Below are 22,964 nucleotides of genomic sequence, written 5' to 3' on the forward strand. Positions count from 1 at the left end.
CATTTAGCGTCCCGGCCTCCACTGCACTCTGCGGCAATGAATTCCACACGCCCACCACTCTCTGGCTGAAGAAATGTCTCCGCATTTCTGTTCTGAATTGACCCCTTCTAATTCTAAGGCTGTGTCCACGGGTCCTAGTCTCCTCGCCTAATGGAAACAATTTCCTAGCGTCCACCCTTTCCAAGCCATGTGTTATCGTGTAAGTTTCTATTAGATGTCCCCTTAATCTTCAAACTCCAATGAATACAATCACAGGATCCTCAGCCATTCCTCGTATGTTAGACCTACCATTCCAGGGATCATCCGTGAGAATCTCCGCTGGACACACTCCAGAGTCAGTATGTCCTTCCTGAGGTGTGGGGACCAAAACTAGACACAGTACTCCAAATGGGGCCTAACCAGAGCTTTATAAAGTCTCAGTAGCACATCGCTGCTTTTATATTCCAACCCTCTTGAGATAAGTGACAACATTGCATTCGCTTTCTTAATCACGGACTTAACCTGCACGTTTACCTTTAGAGAATCCTCGACTTGCACTCCCAGATCCCTTTGTACTTTGGCTTTATGAATTTTCTCACTGTTTAGAAAGTAGTCCATGCTTGTATTCTTTTTTCCAAAGTGCAAGACCTCGCATTTGCTCACATTGAATTCCATCAGCCATTTCCTGGACCACTCTCCCAAACTGTCTAGATCCTCTGCAGCCTCCCCACTTCCTCAGTACTACCTGCCTGTCCACCTAACTTCGTATCGGCAAACTTCGCTAGAATGCCCCAGTCCCTTCATCCAGATCATTAATATATAACGTGAGCAGCTGCGGCCCCAACACTGAACCCTGCGGGACACCGCTCGTCACCGGCTGCCATTCCGACAAAGAACCTTTCATCCCAATTCTCTGCCTTCTGTCAGACAGCCAATCCTCAATCCATACCAGTAGCTCACCTCGAACACCATGGGCCCTCACCTTGCTCAGCAGCCTCCCGTGTGGCACCTTATCAAAGGCCTTTTGGAAGTCTAGATAGACCACATCCACTGGGTTTCCCTGGTCTAACCTACTTGTCATCTCTTCAAAGAATTCCAACAGGTTTGTCAGGCACGATGTCCCCTTACTAAATCCATGTTGACTTGTTCTAATCTGACCCTGCTCTTCCAAGAATTTAGAAACCTCATCCTTAATGATGGATTCTAGAATTTTACCAATAACCGAGGTTAGGCTAATTGGCCGATAATTTTCCATCTTTTGTCTTGATCCTTTCTTGAACAATGGGGTTACAACAGTGATCTCAACCAACGCCTCTGCTATTTCCTCAGCCACCTCCCTCAGAACTATAGGATGTAGCCCATCGGGGCCAGGAGATTTATCAATTTTAAGACCTTTTAGCTTTTCTAGCACTTTCTCTTTTGTAATGGCAACCATACTCAACTCAGCCCCCTGATTCCCTTTGATTGTTGGGATATCACACGTCTTCCACTGTGAAGACTGACACAAAGTACTTAAGTTCTCCTGCTATTTCCTTATCTCCCATCACTAGGCTTCCAGCATCAGTTTGAAGTGGCCCAATGTCTACTTTTGCCTGTCGTTTGTTTCTTAGGTATTGAAAGAAACTTTTACGATCATTTCTAATATTACTGGCTAGCCTACCTTCATATTTGATCCTCTCTTTTCTTATTTCTCGGTTATCCTCTGTTTGTTTTTGTAGCCTTTCCAATCTTCTGATTTCCCAGTGCTCTTGGCCACTTTATAGGATCTCTCATTTTCTTTAATACATTTCCTGACTTCCTTTGTCAGCCATGGCTGTCTAATCCCTCCCTGGATAATCTTTCTTTTCTTAGGGATGAACCTCTGTACAGTGTCCTCAATTATACCCACAAATTCCTGCCATTTTTGCTCTACTGTCTTCCCCACTAGGCTCTGCTTCCAGTCTATTTTTGTCAGTTCCTCTCTCATGCCCTCATAATTACCTTTATTTAACTGTAACACCATTACATCCAATTTTGCCTTCTCTCTTTCAAACTGCAGACTGAACTCTACCATATTTGATTGCTGCTTCCTAAGTGTTCCCTTACTTTCAGATTTTTTTTATAAAGTCTGGTTCATTACATAGCACTAGGTCCAGAATAGCCTGCTCCCTTGAGGGCTCCATGACAAGCTGTTCCAAAAAGTCATCCTGTAAGCATTCCATGAATTCCCTTTCTTTGGATCCACTGGCAACATTATTTACCCAGTCCACCTGCATATTGAAGTCTCCCATGATCACCGTGACCTTGCCTTTCTGACATGCCTTCTCTATTTGCCGGTACATGTTGCGCCCCTGGTCCTGACCACTGTTAGGAGGTCTGTACATAACTCCCACTATGGTTTTTTGCCTTTGTGGTTCCTCAATTCCACCCACACAGACTCCACATCATCCGATGCTATGTCATTCAGTGCCATAGATTTAATTTTGTTCTTAACTAACAAGGCAACCCCGCCCCCTCTGCCCACCTCCCCGTCTTTTCGATAAGTTGAAAATTCTTGGATGTTTAACTGCCAGTCCTGACCCCCTGTAACCAAGTCTCTGTGATGTCTACCACAACATAATCATTCACGATGATCTGTGCCATTGGTTCATCTGCTTTGTTACGAATGCTACGAGCATTCAGGTAAAGTGCCTTAATGCTAGCTTTCTTATCATTAGAGATATTGGAAGTTATAAGATGTCCTAAGTTATCCTTTTTTGCTGCATTCTCAGTCTGCCTCAAGTTTAAATCCGCCTGCACACATGCTATCCTGCTGCTTATCTTTCCATTTAACTCCATACTCCCTGTCGCTTTCACTTTCCCTTACATCTGATTTGAGATCAGATGCAGTGGTGAGTAAGGAATTTGGGTCTTCATCTCTTTAATGATGAGGTATAAATGTGTAGCTCTCTCCCACTTATCAATGTGTGCTTAATGAAAAGGGATTGCCACAAATTGCTTTGACAGTGCCTTTAGGTCCCACGCCCACACTAACCTAACAACCAGCCACAACAAAAATTCAATGGCTTCCAAAAATAGGGAGGAAGTGAAGACAAGCCGGCACATTGCTACATTCATTCCACTCCCACGCACTGTCTGGGATGCAGAGACTGAATTCAGAGGTGCTATAGCAGGCGTCAGCTCAGCAGAATGATACCCTGTGGGCTGGGACGTACTCCACTCAGGCAACGATTATTTCACACCTTGGGCATCAGGCTGTGGTAGGTAAACTATGTGATTAGCTAAGAGAATGCATCAGCATCCACAGTCCTTTCAACTGTGGGAGTTGCAATTTTCTTCACTTTCACATTCCACAATGAGATTTATTTAAAAAAAATTACCACCAGTGATCTCTCAAGGTTACGACAGAGCTGGAAGGAAAGCCATGCCTGTGGGGTAGTGATTAGAGTGTTTTCATCTCGCTCACAAAGCAATTGGTTGACATACCAGCTAACCTGGCAATAGGAGCAACAGGGAAACCAATACTTTGAATACTTTTCAAACATGGGGAAATTCACCATCTCCACATCTGGCTGCAGAACTGGGCAAATAGCAAGAACCTTTCTCCACTGATGGGAGAAGTCAAGGGGGGTATTCAACTTGAAATTTAAAGTCAGGTCGTTCAAGAGGAATGTTTAGGGAATAATAAGAAACAATTTGAACAGCTAATGAAAAACCTCTTTACAGGAAGAAAGAGTGGTGGGAGAATGAAACTCTTACCTAAAAACTGGTTGGTGATAGTTCAAGCAATATTAAAAGTTGAGATTCACTGATCTTTGCCAGACAAGGCTAAACAAGTCAAAAGTGTGGTGCTGGAAAAGCACAGCAGGTCAGGCAGCATCCGAAGAGCAGGAAAATCAACGTTTCGGGCAAAAGCCATTCATCAGGAAGGGCTTTTGCCTGAAACGTCGATTTTCCTGCTCCTCGGATGCTGCCTGACCTGCTGTGCTTTTCCAGCACCACATTCTTGACTCTAATCTCTAGCACCTGCAATACTCATTTTCACCAAGGCTATAAAAAGGATGAAGAGCTAAGACAGGTGGATGGGGTTAGAATACAGATCAGCTTTAGTTTCATTGAATGATTAGTTAGGGCGGAGACTGAACGTCCACCTCCTGTTACTATGGCTATTGGGAAAATAAACTTTTTTCCAAGTTCATTCATTGGACGTGGGGTCGCTGGATAAATCAGCATTAATTGTCCATCACTCATGCCAACAGGGCAGAACCATGACTGCATCGCACAGCAACTTAAAAGGTTTGGTTTCCCTTAGAGGAAAGGAAGCAACAAGGCTGCAAACTTTTTCCCTTAGAATTTGTCCACAACATTTGTTCTTAACACAGGCCACTGGGATAATCCCCTTAATCCTTTCACATCTGGTTTTTAACATCTCTACAAACACCAAAAACCACGACTGCTGAAAATCAGAGATAAAGACAAACCACTCAGCAACTGAAGCTTCATCGGATCCAATCCCCTGACAATTAACAATTTCATGAATAGCGAGGTGGTGCAGGAGAAGCAAATGGTCACACAAGGAGCTCCTAATCAAACTAAATACTTTCAGACACTGACTCGGGCGCTCTTATGGTACAGCAATGGTGTCTCTACCTCTCAGATGATGATCTGGGTTCAGGCCCCCCTCTGCCTCAAAAGGTATATCTGAACAGATTGATTTTAAAGGACTCTTGTGGCACTATCCCTATCTCTGGGCCAGGAGACCCATGTTCAAGACCCACCTGCTGTTCCAGAGTGTGCAATAACATCTCTGAACAGTTTGATTCAGAAATATCACAGACACTGACTGTCTGCTGGTGCATTTATACAAACATATGATTTAGGAGCAGGATTAGGCCATTTGGCCCATCTGTACTGCTCCATTATTCAGTAAGGATTATGGCTGATCTGACTGTGACCCAATTTCAAATTCCTCAGAATCTCCAGATACACTTTAAATCCCATGTCAATCAAGAATTATCAAACTCTGCCTAAACAAATATTTAATGATGTTACCTTCACTGTATTTTAGGGAAGAGAGTTCCACAGACTAACAACCAGAGGAAAAATTTGCCTGGTTTCCATTTTAAATGGGAAAGACCTTATTTTCAAATGATGTCCCACAGTTCTAGTTCCTCTGATAAAGGACAATATCCTTTCAGAACATATTCTATGATGTCTCTTTAAGATCACTTGGCTGAAACTTTCCTTTTTTAGGCTAAGGGTACAATTTTACCCTCTATGTCGATATGAAAAGGAGTTAGTGTTAAGCGTGTTTGAAAGCATTAAGGTAAACAAGTCCCCAGGACTTGAGATCTATCCCCGAATACTGAGGGAAGAAATGGCTTGGGACTTGTACAAAATCTCTATATCCTCTTTCGCCACAGGAGAGATCCCAGACTGGAGAATAGGCAACATTGCTCCTTTATTTAAGAAGTGTAATGTGGATAATCTGGTAAATTATAGGTCAGTGAGCCTCACGTCACTGGTAGGAAAATTACTGAATAAAGATTCTTAGGGACAGGATTTACTGACATTTGGGGGGGAAAAAAAATGGACTTATTCGTGATAGTCAGCATGGTTTTGTGCAGGGGAGATCACATCTCACAAACTTGATCAAGGTTTTTGAGGAAGTGACAAAGATAATTGATGTGGGTAGGGTAGTGGATGTTGTCTATGTGGTCTTTAGCAAGGGCCCTCACGGCAGGTTGATGTAAAGGATGAAGTTACACAGATTTATGGTGAACTGTAAAATGGATATAGAAATGGCTTGGTCACAGAAAACACAGTAGCAGTGGAAGGGTATTTTTCTGACTGGGATCATCATTGGGACCTCTTTTTTGTAATATATATTTATATAGGAGAATGTAGGTGGTCTGATTAGTAAGTTTATGGACAACACAAAGATTGGGGGAGCTGCGGACAGTGAGGAGGATTGCCAGATGGTGGGGATGAGTCTGGGTGGGATGGTCTTTGGTGAGTCAGTGTGGACCTCTTGGGCCAAATGGCCTGTATCCACACTATTGGGATTCTATTCTATTCTATTCTATTATTAACTCCACCCCCCCCCCCCCCCACTCCACCCCATCTTCAGCATATATACACCAACCTTTTCCTAGCTGCAACCAGTTCTGCTTCATCTCCACAGATGTTACCAGACCTGCTGAAGTTTTCCTGCAATTTCTGATTTTGTTTGATTTCCAGCACCTCCTGTTCTTTGGCTTCTCATTTAAAATATTGTTCAATGAGAAGATTTTAAGGACCATCTCAAAAGGAGGAGGGAGGTAGAGAAGTTTAGGGAGGGATTTCCAGGACCTAGTTTTCAGCCAGCTAGTTGCCCATGGTGAATCAATGAGAAGCAGGCTTGAGGATGAAGTCAGATGTTTAGGAATGCAGTGATCTAGATGGTTGTAGGGCTGGAGGAGATTACAAAGATAGGGAGAGGCAGGTTTTCTCAAGAAATCACATGCCCAAAGTACACATCCTGGTAATCTCATTATCAAGCAGTGAATTATAGATAAAATGCACCCAAAGTGTAAGCTGTGGAATTCACCACTACAGAAAGTGTTTGAGGCCACAACATTATCTATTTTCAAGATGGAGGCAGATATAGTTCTTCAGGCTAAAGATATCAAGAGATATGAGGGGAGTGCAGGATTGGGGTAGTGAACTCGATGATCAGTCTTGATCACAATGAATGGCCTACTCTATATTTTTACACTAATTGAAAAATAGCCTTTATCAAATGAGAATTAAACAGATGATTCAACTCACCTACTTCCCATCTTTGTCGCGATCACTTAAATGTTTATGTTATATTAGTAGCTGTGTTATCATGCTTGCAATTAATTTCATTTTTAATTGAACCCTGCAGAGCTTCATTGCCTATGACTGACACAATCAACTAATTTAGCCATGTATGGCAAGACATAGGATCGTAGCTATTTAACCAGGATAAAATCAACACAGTCCGTCAGTGTGCATGCAGGGATGCGCAAGCACTACGTTTCCACAGACCACAGAGTTTCATGCCAAAGATAAGCAACTTAGTCAAACAACAAATCCAACTGCGCAAGTCCAAAGATGAGGTAGACACACAGGAGTGACTAATGGTTGAGTGATACCAGGATTGGACATGAAAGGCTGTGGGTGGTAGGGAAGCTGGGGCAAGATGAGGAGATCAAGAGTTTCTACAGCCTGGGGAGACTGATTTGTGGAGTAGGAACAGGGGCAATGACACTGAGTCAAACTCTGGAGAAAGACAAAAAAAACTCTCAAAATGACAAGCATTCATACAGCAGCTCTAACAAAGAAAAACAGCCTAACACAACAGCTATTACCAAATAAAACTGGACACCAAACCCACATGAAAAAATTTATAAACATTCTCAACCAAACTTTTAAGGGGGTATCTTCTGAAGAGAGAAAGATAGAAGAGCATAGGGAATTCCAGAGCTTAGCACAGCTGTCAATGGTGAAGCAACAAACTTTGGGGCTGTGCAAAATGCTTTAACTGGAGGATCACAGATATTGGACATGTTGGGATAATTGTTTTCCTCAATTCATTCCCTCACTTTCAAGCTGGGAAATGTTCTAAGCAAATTAATTTAAGAGCAGCCGAACTGTGGGGCTGGGGGTATGGTGGAATGAAACAAGATTCATTCCCTTGGTACAGATCCCAGACCATGGTATGGAAGACACTTGGAAATAAATTCCACAAATGCCTGTGTGTATGTGTTTACCTAACAATATCTTAACCATCAAGACCACATAGATTCCTCAACCCTGTCCTTGCCATGTAGAACTGTGAGGCTAATGTGTTGTATTATGACTCATTACGCATTCTCCAACTCATTCCATGTCAGGGCCTTTAAATGATAGAAATTCATCTCTTTAAGCCTCTGCTCCCAGCAGCTCGCATGTCTACAATACAACATGAAGGAGTTCAATTTCATAACATACATCAAAAACAAAGTTTGAGAGAAGATTTGTAGCTCAGGAGCTCGTTATTGTGGTTGTGTTCGCCGAGCTGGGAATTTGTGTTGCAGATGTTTCATCCCCTGTCTCGGTGACATCCTCAGTGCTTGGGAGCCTCCTGTGAAGCGCTTCTGTGATCTTCCCTCCGGCATTTGTAATGGTTTGAATCTGTCGCTTCCGGTTGTCAGTTCCAGCTGTCCGTTGCAGTGGACGGTATATTGGGTCCAGATCGATGTGCTTATTGATTGAATCTGTGGATGAGTGCCATGCCTCTAGGAATTCCCTGGCTGTTCTCTGTTTGGCTTGTCCTATAATAGTAGTGTTGTCCCAGTCGAATTCATGTTGCTTGTCATCTGCGTGTGTGGCTACTAAGGATAGCTGGTCGTGTCGTTTCGTGGCTAGTTGGTGTTCATGGATGCGGATCGTTAGCTGTCTTCCTGTTTGTCCTATGTAGTGTTTTGTGCAGTCCTTGCATGGGATTTTGTACACTACATTGGTTTTGCTCATGCAGGATAATGTAGTGTACAAAATCCCATGCAAGGACTGCACAAAACACTACATAGGACAAACAGGAAGACAGCTAACGATCCGCATCCATGAACACCAACTAGCCACGAAACGACACGACCAGCTATCCTTAGTAGCCACACACGCAGATGACAAGCAACATGAATTCGACTGGGACAACACTACTATTATAGGACAAGCCAAACAGAGAACAGCCAGGGAATTCCTAGAGGCATGGCACTCATCCACAGATTCAATCAATATGCACATCGATCTGGACCCAATATACCGTCCACTGCAACGGACAGCTGGAACTGACAACCGGAAGCGACAGATTCAAACCACTACAAATGCCAGAGGAAAGATCACAGAAGCGCTTCACAGGAGGGTCCCAAGCACTGAGGATGTCACCTAGACAGGGGACGAAACGTCTGCAACACAAATTCCCAGCTCGGCGAACACAACCACAATACATCAAAAACAATAAATGAGAAATGAATTGTATAAATCCAGCATAACTTCAAACACCATGGAAAATAAACATCTGGAGTGAAGAGTCAAGATTAGAGTGGTGCTGGAAAAGCACAGCCTGAGGCAACATCCAAGGAGCAGGAAAATCGACATTTTGGGCAAAAGCCCTTCATCGGGAATGCGATCGATTTTCATCGATTTTCTTACTCCTCAGATGTTGCCTGACAGGCTGGGCTTTTCCAGCACCACTCTAATCTTGACTCTAATCTTCAGCATCTGCAGTACCCACTTCCGCCTATCTAGAGTGGAGTGAAGAGCCTAATGATAACTATTGCCGATTGTCAGAAAAACCCACCTAGTTCATTAATATCCTTTAGGGAAGGAAACTGCCATCCTTTCCCAGGTCTGGCCTACATATGACTCCTGACCCATAGCAATGCGACTCTGAAAACAGCCCTCTGGACATTTTGGGATGGGTAATAAAAATGCTGGTCTAACCATTGAAGCCCTCATCCCACAAATGCATTTTTAATAAAAAAAGCTATATTTTTCAAGACATTTTCTTCCCAAAGGCAGTAAAGAACTAACTTCAAAAGAACCAGTTGATTTATGTGCATACAAAATTACTGGTGGTCTGTAAATGACACATTATACAAAGTAGTTGGGTTTGTTACTGAGTAAAATCTGATTCACTGAAGCCTAGAATGACAACAACTTAGATTTAACATAGCACTTTTAACATAAAGTGAACCAATTTGTTTCAAAAGAGCATTACTAAACAGAGATACATCACTTAGCCACAAAAGGAGGAAAGGAAACCAAAATCTTAGAGTCATACAGCATAAATAGACCCTTTGATCCAACTAGTCGATGCCAACCATATTCCCAAACTAAAACTAGCCCCACTCGCCTGCACTTGGCCCTTGTCCCTCCAAATCTTTCCTATTCACAAACTTATCCAAATGTTTTCTGAATCTTGTAACTGGACCTGCATTCACCACTTTCTCTGGCAATTCATTCCACACACCAATCACTCTTAAAAAAAAAAAAGCTGCTCCTCATGTCCCTTTTAAATCTTTCTCCTCTCACCTTAAAAATATTGCTTCTAGCTTTGAACTCCCAACCCTCAGGAAAAGACCCTGGTCATTCAACTTATCTATACCCCTTCATGATTTTATAAACCTCAATAAAGATCACCCCTCAAACTCCTATGCTCCAGTGGAACAAAACTTGCAGTCTATATTTAGATCTCAAGCTCTCCATTCCTGGCATCACCCTGGTAAATCGTTTCTAAACCCGTCCACGATACCACCAATTTTGGGGGTCATTCACGAATGTACTAACCATGCCTCCTACATTCTCATCCAAATCATTTATATAAAACGACAAACAAAAGTAGACCCAGTACCAATCCCTGTGGAACACTTAGTCACAGGCCTCCAGTCCGAAAAATAATCCTCCTTCTCCATCCTCTGTCTCCTACCACAATGCCAATTTTGTATTCAATTGGCAAGCCCACCCTGAATTCCATCTGATGTAACTTTACAAGTCTACCACATGGAACCTTGTTAAAGGTTTTCCTAAAGTCTAAGTAAGCAATGTCTCCCACTCTGCCACATTTTGGCTACTTCATTAAAAAGCTCAATCAAGTTTGAGAAACATTTTTTTCCTCACACAACACCATGCTGACTATCTGTAATCAATCCTTGCCTCTCCAAATGGAGATCCTATCTTTCAGAAACAGCTCCAATAACTTGGTCAAATAAGTAGCTTCTAAAAAGTATTTCAAGAAGGAAAACAAGATAAAGGCAGAGAGGCATATGGATGGAATTCCAGAGCTTAGCGAGAAGATGGCTGATGGTGTGACAACCAAATGATGGTGCATTAAACGCTGGTCTAATGAAGACCATGTAGCCATTATAGATTATCATAAGATCCCTTCTGATTCACTAACATCTTTAAGGGAAGGAAAAAAGCTATCCTTACCAGGACTGGCCTCTATGTGATTCTAGAGTCACCGCAATGTGGTTGCCATTTATCTGCCTTTTGGCATGTCCTAGAAGCCATTCAGTTCAAGGGGCAATTAGGGATAGGTAACAAATGTTGGCCTTGCTAGCAATGCTCGCAACCCATGGAAGAATTAAAATGACTGACCCAAGCTGCGCAGATGTCATGAAACAAGACAGGCAAGCTGAAGAGAGGTGCAACAAGAACACTATTTTCCCCAATTCCAAATGGGTCTCCTGCCAAGAGTGCAATAGTGCTTTCATCACCTTACTCACACTCTGGAACAGAATAGAGAAAACTTGTTTCTTTGATCAGATGGCCCTGTTGTCCCTTTGTTGTCACAAATCTTTATTGGTCACTGTCCCCTAGTCCAACAAAAGTACCAATTGCAAAGCTTTATTAGCTTTCTCTTTACTCATCCCTTTACACCCCCACCCCCCCCCATCCTGTTTTATTGATTGTTTTCAAGGTAAAAGAATCACTCAAAACAAATTGTGAATCAGATTATTTTTGAGTTGAGAGAGGTTTCAAGTTGAACTGCAGAGGCAACCACATCTCGTGTTATTCGAATCCCCAAAGGTTTGCACTTCCCCACTGAGCTGTTTGTTGGTTAGAGTGTGGCCACCTCTATTATTCTCACCACCAAAATCATACCACAGTTCCAATTCTCTAACTTATCTGATTACCACCTCTAATCAGTGCCAGAGCAAAATGAGGTTTAACAAAATGTGTCTTTGGGTGGCACAATATGGTGACCTCAGAATTTGCTCCAGAGTGCAGAATGATACAAATTGAAGTCTCTCACATTCTGAGCCTCTCTCCCCAAATACCACACACCGTGCCCCCTCCTTAATCACAAGTTGCTCTATAACCTCTTATGGACCAATGCCTTCAGTCACCCCTTCACACCAGCATTGGACTGCTCCCCCATCTACTTAATCTACTTGATGTATAGTTTCATTTCCATAAAATGTCATGCAACAGACACGTTGATAACATTATTTAAATACAGGTTGTTGTTCCAAGTTTGCTAATCACATTTTATCTCTATCTAGATCTATAACAACTTCTCAGGGAGAGTACCTGAACTTGGTTCTAAACTGGCAGTTGTCAGATTTTTCTTTAGGTGAGAGTGGGGAGATAATGTCTCTCTATACACTCTCACATTCTAACTAGAAACAAGAAAGTTCAAGGCTTGGTGGTTCATTAGTTTTGGATAAATAACTGTAAACTAGTTAATGGGCTCGTCACAAAGATTTCTGCTTAAATTTCTGAAAATTTTAAACACACATATTCAAAAGATGTAATTACTATATGCTTGCAGTGTATGCACCAACTTGGAAGGAAGCAGTTTATGTAAGAAGCCCTGGAAAGGAAGCAAAATGCATGCCTTGCTTGGTGATGGTCTTCTCATTTGCTACAGTGTTTTAGGATTAACTTTTCTTCCTAGTTACTTAGTCCACTAAGGTATTTCAAAGCAAATGGGCATGCTGGTAATTGTCAGTCAGCCATTGTGTGTAATTTGATTCAGGTAATTAGAGTTTCACTTGAACACATCATAACTTGTCCAAAAGGATTTTGTGGTACTGTCCCTACCTCTGGGCCAGATGAGTTCCGGTTCAAGTCCCAACCGCCATGAGAAGTGAGTTTTAACATGTCCAAACAAGTTGATTAATTTTTTAAATAAAAAGACACTTACTGAGATTGTGGTGTAGTTGAGTTAGGAGATATATGCTTGTAGTGTTCCTCTCTGTAAATAAATGTAAGACTAAGTAAAGATCAGCCCTGAAATCAGTCCCCCTTTCTGAATTACAAACATACATGGTCTCCTGACATCAGCCACTATGTTTGGGAAGGCAGAGATAGCACTTATTGAGAGCGGTGTAATGTTTAAAAAGGGAAAGCTTCAGATGCTGACTGGCGTTTTGATTCCTGTTTGCTTTCTCACATCCCTTACCGTTGCTTCTCCATCCCAAAGTTTCACTGGTTTTAAACCGTTTAGGAAAACTAGCATATCAGGAAAGTTTCTCTCCTTATGGAGGCTGCCAGTCCCTGCTGACTGTTTACAGTACTTGGGGGTTTTTTTGCAGATTTCCAGCATCTCCAGTCCTTTTTTTTTTGAAAAGGTGAAGACACAAAATACAGTCACCGGCAATGATAGATTGCTAGTTTGACTAGACATATATTGCCATTCGTTCACTGTCACTGGTTTAAAATCCTGAAACTCACTCCTTAACAGCGTCAGGAGAGGTTCCTATTTCACAGAAACTGGTGGTTTAAGGTAGTGCACCAGCACATTCACTAGGTCACTTAGGGAGAAGTAATAACTGCTGGCTAAACCAGCAACATTTAAATACACAATGAACCTTCAAATAAAAAAAAGTCACAATAATACTTTGTTGTTAATTCAAGAAAGGGTTTTCTTAGTCTAGCTTTCCTCTTAAGATCAATAATTTTTACCTTTAGATTAATATTCATAAGTGCCTAGAAGTAATGGAGAGCAGTATAGTTATTATTTCAATTTTTTAATTTCTTTATTATTTATTTGTTTTATTTATTCCAAATTTAATTCAATCTTCTAGTGGTATTAGCCATATGGATAACTTTCAAGGTGATAAAGTTATATGAAGTCTTTCCGAGATCAACACGTTTATCCAGGGTAAAAACAATGGCTGCAGATGCTGGAAACTAGATTCTGGATTAGTGGTGCTGGAAGAGCACAGCAGTTCAGGCAGCATCCGAGGAGCAGTAAAATCGACATTTCGGGCAAAAGCCCTTCATCAGGAATACAGGCAGAGAGCCTGAAGGGTGGAGAGATAAGTGAGAGGAGAGTGGGGGTGGGGAGAAAGTAGCATAGAGTATGATAGGTGAGTGGGGGAGGCATCCAGTTCATTATTCTGATCTCTAAGGCAGCATTTTACTATTCAAATTGCATCTTTCCATTCAATCAAAGTATGACATCTATCCTTTTACCTCTTTCTCCTCACTATCCAAGGCCCTAAATTCTCCTCCCAGATCAAGCAACAATTGTGCATTTAATTTAGCATACTGCATTTACCAATTAGTATTCTACCTTCATTGTTCACAATGTGGTCTCCTATACATTGGGGAGACCAAACATCGATTGAGTGACCAATTAGGGGAACACCTCCCCTCAATCCATTGGGATTCTGGTTGCTTGCCACTTTAATTCACCACCTTCCTCTCATGCTCTGTCCTCTACCTGCCACTGTGTTCCAGTGAGCCTCAACACTAAACTTGAAGAACAGCACCTTTTCACCCAATCAGGTTTCTGGAATTGACACTGGTGCTCAAATAGTTCAACTCAGTACCCCAGTTGATTCCCTTCACGTAGCCATGTGCCTATTCAGGTCTGGACCATCATTGCGTTTTTGCTTTTGGATGGAATCGTTCATTATTCTGCCTTCATATTCATTCTGGACCGATGCTTTGTCTGTTTACTACAACCATCACGTCTCCCTTTGCCTTCGGTTTCTTTCCCATTGAATCCCTACTACCCCCGCCCTATCCCAGCCCTAACCCCTATTGTTCTTCCTCCTACTTTCCCATTGACAACATCATCCATCCCACCTCTACCCTCTAGTTCTGAAGCATCTTGTTCAACTTGAAACATTAACTCAGTTTCTCTATTCACAGATGTTACCAAACTAGAGTTTCTCCAGCAGTTTTGGCTTGTATTTCACATTTCCAGTATTTGCAGTATTGTTTTTATTGTAATACCATTGAGAAAGGAAAGATATTATTCAGCTGGAGAGGATTCAGAAGAGGTTAACCAGGACTTTGCCAGGAACGGAAGATTTGAGTTATAATGAGGCGCTGATTTGGCTGGGTCTTTTTTCTCAGGCGTGTAGGAGGTTGAGAGGTGACCTTATATACCATTATAAAATCACTTCACTTGATGAAGGGGCTATGCTCTGAAAGTTTATTTCAAATAAACCGGTTAGACTAAAACCTGGTGTCATGTGACTTCTGAATAAAATCATGAGGGGCATAGATAAGGTGAATAGCAGTTATATTTTCCCTAGGACTGGGGAGTTAAAAATTGGAGGGGCATATTTTTAAGCGAAGAGAAGAAAGCATTTAAAAAAAGATATGAGGGTGATTACTTTTTTTTAAGATAAAAGAGTGGTCAGTATGCGAAATAAACTTCCAGAGGAAGTGGTGAATGCGGGTATGGTTGCAACATTAATGTACTTATCCAAATGACTTTTGAATAAAAAATGTTTGGAGGGATATGGGCAGAAGGGACTTGTTTAGTTTGGGATTATGATAGGCATGGAATGGTTGGGCCAAAGGGTCTGTTTCCGTGCTGTACAACTCTATGACTAATTGTTTAGTAAATACACATCCAAAAAGTGTCACGTTCACTATTAAAATGCAGTCAGGTTCTAAGTACGTATCAGTTCAATAGCCGCATGGTGAGCAGGGAGAAATACACTTGAAGCAGCTCAGCATTTTGGAGTCTAAAGTGTGATTAGTTCAAACTTATGGGAATCAGAAGACATAACATTTATTATAGTAGATTAGACAACTTGGCCACCTGCATTCAACAGATGGCACTTCCAAAGTCCCATCAGCTTCCAGAGTATTTAATCACCTTTGTCCATATGTATTTCCACTGTCTTCAGTCACATTCTGAAGCAGATGTTTATCCAGCTTTTTAAACAAGTTAATCAACATAGATTTATTACTGTTATGCGGATAGTTGGAGTTTTGCTCAATTTATCTTTGAACGAAGGAACACTGGAGAACCTTTCCTCAGGAGATTAAATCAACTGGGTACATTAAACTTTTACTTCTGTGACAATTTCTGTTTGCAGTGTTCTTTAAGCAAAAGATGGGAGGGAATAAAGGTAGAGAAATAGGGCACCGTCTGCTGAAATCTTCTTTAAAATATCTTAATCACTTCTATGAAAAGCACAGAGTCTCCTTCTGCTTCCGAGAACTCCAAATTCTCCTTTAAAAACTGCATCTATGTAAAATACACTGCCTTACTCACTCCAGACCACAGGTAGCATTAGAACATGAGGGACTGGCTCCAAATTGGATGCACTGCATATTTTTCAATCTAAATTAAGCCTTTGCTTGTCTCCAGATACAGCTGCATTTCCCAATCACAGGTGTTGGGCCATAAATCTAATGAAGTGTCTAGTTAACCTCATTTTGAAATCTCAAAACATTTCCTAAGCAGGATGACTGGATGTGTGGCAGCTGAAGTTCAGCTTTTTTAACCAATGTTTCAAGAATCGCAATTGTACTTCCATTTTTTAATTAACAAACGAAAAGGTGAGCTTGTCCCCCAACAATGTTCTATTGAGCAGTGAGCTATTCGGTAAACATTTCCCAAAACTATGGCATACATTGATTTCTAAGCTGTCCCTAGGTGCTTTAGTAGAAGCTAATGCATATTTATCTGCACTCAATAAACTTTCTCAAACTGCTCCAAACGTGGGGCAAGAATTTTCATGTTTGGTACTCCATTCCAATGCAAGAAGCACACTGACATTTCATGGATCAGAATTTAGAATGCTAGAGCTGGTAGCTCTTCCTAACTTAGATAAAACAAGAGACATAAATCCCACCTTGCACCACAGTCCAAAGTTTATGGCTTCAAGTCCTGCTCCAGATGGACATTTCAGTGCAGTACTGAGGGAGTGCAGCACTGTCAAAGATATTAAGCCACGGCCCATCTGCCTTTCAGATAGACAGAACAGATCCAATGTCAACATTTTGAAAAAGGGTTTATCCAGTCCTGGGCAATTTATTGCTCAAATCTACATCATAAGAGCTGATTATCTGGTCATTATCGCACTGCTTTTTGTGGGAATTTGTTGTGTATATTGGCTGCCACACTTCCTACATTACAATAGTGAATATACTTCCATTGAGAAAAGCAAGACTTTACAACATTTGAAACACCAACCATTATATTTTAAATGAAGTCCTAGTAAAGTATTGCTACTGCTGCACATTACTGAAACTGCCTCTGCAGTTCTGACAGAGCTTCTAATTGATCGCATACAGTCTTAGGTAAGTTCATTCTGGGCTTGTGCAGGATGATAACCACATCACTTTATATTTCACTTAATGAGCCTTGACGTAATTGCCCACAATGTAGGTCAATTAATGTCCCTGTGCAATTTTCTGCCCCTATCTATATAATCAGCCACTGGCTTAATGAAGGTACAGCATTAGCACAAATGAGAAGGGGAGAGAGCGACAAAGAAATAAAGAGAGAGAAGAAGAAAGAAAAAGAGAGAAAGAGAAAAGCAGGTAGTACAATTTCAGCATGGAAATTCGGTATGCCCATAAGGATCCTCACCAACTTTTACAGGCATACCATAAAAAGCATTCTGTCTGGATGGATCATGGCTTGGTTAGGCAGCTTCTCTGCCCAGGTCCATAGGAAACTAGAGAGTTGTGAACACAACCCAGTCCATCACTCAAACCAACCTCCCATCCACTGACTCCATCTACACTTCACATTGACATTGACTGACTGCCTTTCTGAGGCAAAGACACTTCTCCCACCCCAGTTATAATCTCTTCCAACCTCTTCTGTTAGGCAGAGGATTCAAAAGCTTAAACACATGTATCAACACGTTTAAGAACAGCTTCTTCCACGCTGTTGTTAGACTTCTGAATGGACCTCAAATTTTAGAGCTCACGTCAATCTTGCTTTTTGTGCACCATCTTTGCAGCCGTAACATTGTATTCCTCACTCTGTTCAATTAGCCCATGATCTTAGTCTGGTATGATCTGCCTGTACTGCATGCAAAACAAAACCTTTTACTGTACATGACAATAACAAATCAAATCAAAAACTTCATTTTGTAAAAGGTGAAGAGGATAAATTCAGGATCATGGACACAGAACTGAATGAAGCTCCTCTAAACTGGCAAGAATAGTACTTTCAAGATTTGAACACCTCCCTCTCATTTTTATTAATACAGACCTAGGTATCTGCATCATTACATCAGAAGGGTGATGTAAATTTGCTACATGGATTTCCATTCCAAGATGTCAGTATGTAAGTAATTCTATAACACATAAAACACCCCCACCTTAAAGTGAAAGCATGCCAAACAATAACAAATCTTAAACAAAAATCATCTGATAACAAACCAATTCTTAATATCCAACTCCTTTAGTCATTTAATGGATCACATGGATACGACATATGCAATCTCCCAGAAGAATCACTTATTTAGGCCACAACCAGAAGGTATTAAAATTAACTCCACTAATAAATCACTTAACACAAACAGAACAATACATTTCGGATCTATAATTAACTAGAACATTACTTATTCCAAGTTAAACAAGGAGTTGAGTTTAAACTATATTGTAGTAGAACAGCTAGTAATCCTACAGTCAATGTACGTGGGCCAATTTTAACTCAGTGATTGAGCTCTCCCCAGTGTTAACTCCAACAGGTTGTTGCAAAACCGAGCACTAGCACCTCACAGATTGCCCTCACTTCTGAAATGTTCTTGGGGGAGGCGTGGGGATGTCCAGTACACCTGGTAAATATGTGGATGGAGGTGTTACAATGCATCAGGTCTTTGTCAGCACTGCCATGGCGAGTAACCTGTCTGTAATGTCCAAACATCTTTATGAATCATATAGAAGACACCAGTTTAGTGCTCTGAATCTTCTACCCTCTCCCTTTTCACACAGCTGATTCACTCTATTATTTAAGCAATGCCAATTACATCACTAATAGATGTAATTCAGGCTGAAAGCAAAACCAGAGAATATTTTTCAGGCACTGTTACAAACAAGTGATACCACCAAACAGTCACCTTGAACAATACCTCAATCTACAAGCTTAAGCCAAATGTTTGTCTCAAGATATTTTCCACTGTTCTACTTACCAGACCATGATTTAGGTTTTTTTTCTAAATTAAAAGGCTGACTGCTTTGTTCTTCAAAGACTTGAAACTCAAACTGATTAAAAAGGAAAAAGATGATCCCTAGGGCCCCGAGACAAGCTGCAGAATTTATTGTTGAATTTACTTCATCCATTTCAAGTGGTTTAGGATCTGGCCTCCAGCTTGATGGGTTATGCACATTTCAAACTGAACCTGCTAGCACTGGATCCTCATACTGTCCTTACAGTTATATTGAAAAGAGGCACAATACAAGGTACAGGGTATTGCAGTGGAGTTACATATTGTATATATTCATTTCATGGGATACAAAGGAGACTGCTGGGTGAAAACATTATACAGTTCCACCATGATACTTTCTACAGCAGTGGCCGTTCAGACTGGAGTCATTAGAGACCTCTTAGGTCTGCAGGATCTATGGAGCCACAAGATAATGCACAAAATGCTCACCAGTAGAGTCAGCCTAATGTTGGGCAATGCCTACTGTACCAAGGAAAGGGTCTGGATCTCACCTCACCATTACAGAACCACCTGCTGCTTCAAAGTGCTGAGCTTTTCGGTTCAAATGTTTTGTGAAAAGTAGTAAATAAGAGTCTGCAGTCCCTTGCTTTGGTGCAGTGTCACTTAAGAAAACTTAATAGCATGGGAAACTAGTCTCAAAACTCCCTTGAGCTGCTTCCATACTGCTCTACAGGATCATAGCTTTGCAAGGCTGAGTCAATCTAGTTCTATTTTAATTGCATGGAATATTCATGGGAGTTGTGTGGACTACATTTTGCAAATCTGCTGTCCTCACCTGGTCTGACCCACCTGCATCTCCAGACCCAAAGCAATGTGGCTGTCTTTTAACTGTCCTTGAAGTGGGCTTTCAAGGCACTTTATACAATGGTAATGAGGGACAGGCAACAAATGTTATTCTTGCCAGTGACACCCTGTCTCATGAAAAAAATATCATTTTTTTTAAAATTCCCCTTTTATAAAAAAAAGTAAAAAATAACACAACCTTGATACTCTGAAACAGTCTAAATCTGTTTCCCAAATGAGCTGAAATAATGTTAGCTGTTCTCTATTAGCGTCAAATAAATGTCTTTTTATATCATAATAATACAGACTTCAATGGTAAACAGATTACCTACTCCATGTGTATGGTGTAGGCACTCTTGCATGCTAGCCAAATCTCCCTTCGTTTCACAGACACACATTCTCCCATGACCTCCAAAACTGTCTAACACCTCGCTTCCACCACTCACTCATACCTCATTTTGTCTATAGGCTTTCCAAATCTAACCCAACTCTCAAAAACTTTCATTTCAATAGTAATAAATCGTTTGATCTTCATAACCTGGTCACAACTCCTCCAATGGAGCATCAGGCAAAGGATTGGCTGACAAACGTTGTCCACAGGATGAATGCAATAATAGAGCCATAGAGAATGGCTGCTGGCCTCTGTTCAAGTTGAACTTAGCTAATTCACTAGCACTTTACAAGGAACCAATTTACTTGCAAACTGGCAGTAATATTCCTGCCAAAGTAAAGTTTCAAGTCCCCTTCAAAGCAAGATAGCTGTCTGAGAACGTTTAAGAGTAGGAACATTTCCAGCAAATTTTGAAAGGCTTGTGCAATCTGGGATTGACTGTGATGCTACAACTAGATTTTCTGCAGTTAAATGTGATCTTAACAACAACTTACATTTATATAGTAGCTTGAACATAGTAAAGCATCCTAATGCATGTCACAGCAGTAATTATCAAACCAGACTTGACACCAACCACATAAGGAAGCCTGATTAGAACATATCAACAAAGACTTAGTCAATGAGACAGGAGCAGGAAAAAGTGAGGTCTTAAGGAGCACCTGAAAAGCAGGAGTGCGAGATTGCAAGTCAGAGAGGTTTAGGCAGAGAATTCCAACACTTAATTACTAGGCATACTACTCCCCATCACTGTAAACTCTTCCAATTCTAAGACCCTCCCAGATTTCTGTGCTCTTCTACTTTTAGTCTCTCGTGACTAACAATCCATCGTTGGTTTTAATGCTTCCTAAACTCAAATTCCTTCCCCAAACACCTACAAATCTCGGTCTTCCTGTACGACTACTTTTTTGCCCCATGCTATTTTCATTGATTCCAACTGTAGAAAACAATTCCGTAAAGGGTTTTAGGACATGTCACATATACAACTGTTGATATACAACTGTTGTAGTTGTCTCTCTAGTTCAAAACATAAAATAATCCACAGGAAAGTCTTGTTTTAAAACATCAGAGTATTTTATTTAATTAAATCATTTGGATGTAAAAAGAAACTTACTTTTCCCTTGGATTATTTCAATTACTGATGTTATTGCTCACACTCAGTAAGATTTCTAACACGGAATGTATTATTTTGTTGCAGGCAGAAGTCCTCTTGAGGTGCATTGGTTGCTTCCTTACTCTGAGCCAGGATAGCTGGATTCAAGTCCTTACTTCTTCAGAGGTATGTAATAACACCTCTGAAGTGTCTATTTAGAAAATATCTAAATTGCTCATCCACTACATTTTTCAAAATCTATACAGGGCTTCGTCCTCTGCTATCTCTGTCATTGTATCCTACAAACCTCGAAGACCACTGTATATCTTCAATTCTGCCCTCTGTTTTTCATCAATCCACTCTTGGTCATCATATCTCCAGCTGCCCAAGCCCAATTTCTCCCTAAACATTTGCATCTCTCTCTCTCCTTTGAAGGCATTCCACTCTAAAGTCCCTCTCTTCCTATTGCAATATCTTCTGCTTATGGTTGAATGAATCGTTCTGCTTTCAAGGGAGACTGAATGTAATGATAATGCCTCTGCATTAACCTAGAGGCCCAGGTTAATTTTTTGGGGTTATTGGTTTGAGGCAGGGAAGGGGAAGGTTAGATAGATTCAAATCTTACACTGGCAGCTGGTGGAATTTAAATTCAAATAATGAAATCTGAAATTGAAAGTGGGGTTAGAGATTTAACTAGTAGCTTTATATGCTGATGGTTCATAACAGTTTCCTGTAACTAGAGTGTTTCTATTTGTAATAAATAGTAACCCATTATGCACAGAAGTTTGGCCCGTGTTTTCTGTCAACCTTAGTCTGAAAGACAGGTAAAACAGGGAATTCTGCATACTCCTTAAAATGTTTAACTTTTGTGCATAATGGGGTTTGATTTTCAGTGCTCCACCTCAATGAAGCATCAGAGGAAGAAGTGTTCTGTCCTTACCTGGTCTAATGTATGTGTGACTTTTGATCCATAACAATGTGCTTGACTCTTAACTGCTTTTGGAATAACCCAGCAAACCAAAGGACATCTAAGAATAGGCACCACATGCTGGCCTGGTCAACAATGCCCACATCCCATGACATTTGGTGATGTCATCAACTCAAGGAAATCTAAACACAAATTAAAAGCGGGCCATACCACCAGTGCTTCACTGGAGGCTCACTGATGAGGTTAAATCAACCACACCGCCCCGTGGCCCAACATTTCAACTACCCCTCCCACTCTGCCGAGGACATGGAGGTCCTGGGCCTCCTTCACCGCCGCTCCCTCACCACCAGATGCCTGGAGGAAGAACGCCTTGTCTTCCGCCTCGGAACACTTCAACCCCAGGGCATCAATGTGGACTTCAACAGTTTCCTCATTTCCCCTTCCCCCACCTCACCCTAGTTTTAAACTTCTAGTTCAGTAACTGTCCCTATAACTTGTCCGGACTTGTCCTACCTGCCCATCTTCTTTTCCACCTATCCACTCCACTCTCTCCTCCCTGACCTATCACCTTCATCCCCTCCCCCACTCACCCATTGTACTCTATGGAACTTTCTCCCCACCCCCACCCTCCTCTAGCTTATCTCTCCACGCTTCAGGCTCACTGCCTCTATTCCTGATGTTTCGGGCGAAAGCCCCTTCATCGATTTTGAAGCTACTTGGATGCTGCCTGAACTGCTGTGCTCCTCCAGCACCACTAATCCAGAATCTGGTTTCCAGCATCTGCAGTCATTGTTTTTACCTCACTGATGAGGTTACCTAGTATGGTGACAAAACGTTTGAAAACAAACCTTCCAGCTCAGCGAGCAAACTTACATCCAGATC

At 41.3% G+C, this 22,964-nt stretch overlaps 1 protein-coding gene across 3 annotated transcripts in view; it reads right to left on the bottom strand.

The window, feature by feature from the left end:
* smad3b (SMAD family member 3b) overlaps nt 1–22,964 on the bottom strand; it is a 134,108-nt gene that overhangs the window by 59,681 nt on the left and 51,463 nt on the right. For 2 of the 3 annotated variants that reach the window (XM_072565283.1, XM_072565282.1), the window contains exon 3: nt 12,656–12,706. The exons of the other annotated variant lie outside the window; for it this stretch is intronic. In XM_072565283.1, coding sequence (XP_072421384.1) covers nt 12,656–12,706 — 51 coding nt within the window. The remainder of the gene's footprint in view (nt 1–12,655; nt 12,707–22,964) is intronic. 3 annotated transcript variants of the gene reach the window in all.

This window comes from Chiloscyllium punctatum, chromosome 48 (genome assembly GCF_047496795.1).
Source record: "Chiloscyllium punctatum isolate Juve2018m chromosome 48, sChiPun1.3, whole genome shotgun sequence".
Taxonomy (NCBI): Eukaryota; Metazoa; Chordata; class Chondrichthyes; order Orectolobiformes; family Hemiscylliidae; genus Chiloscyllium; species Chiloscyllium punctatum.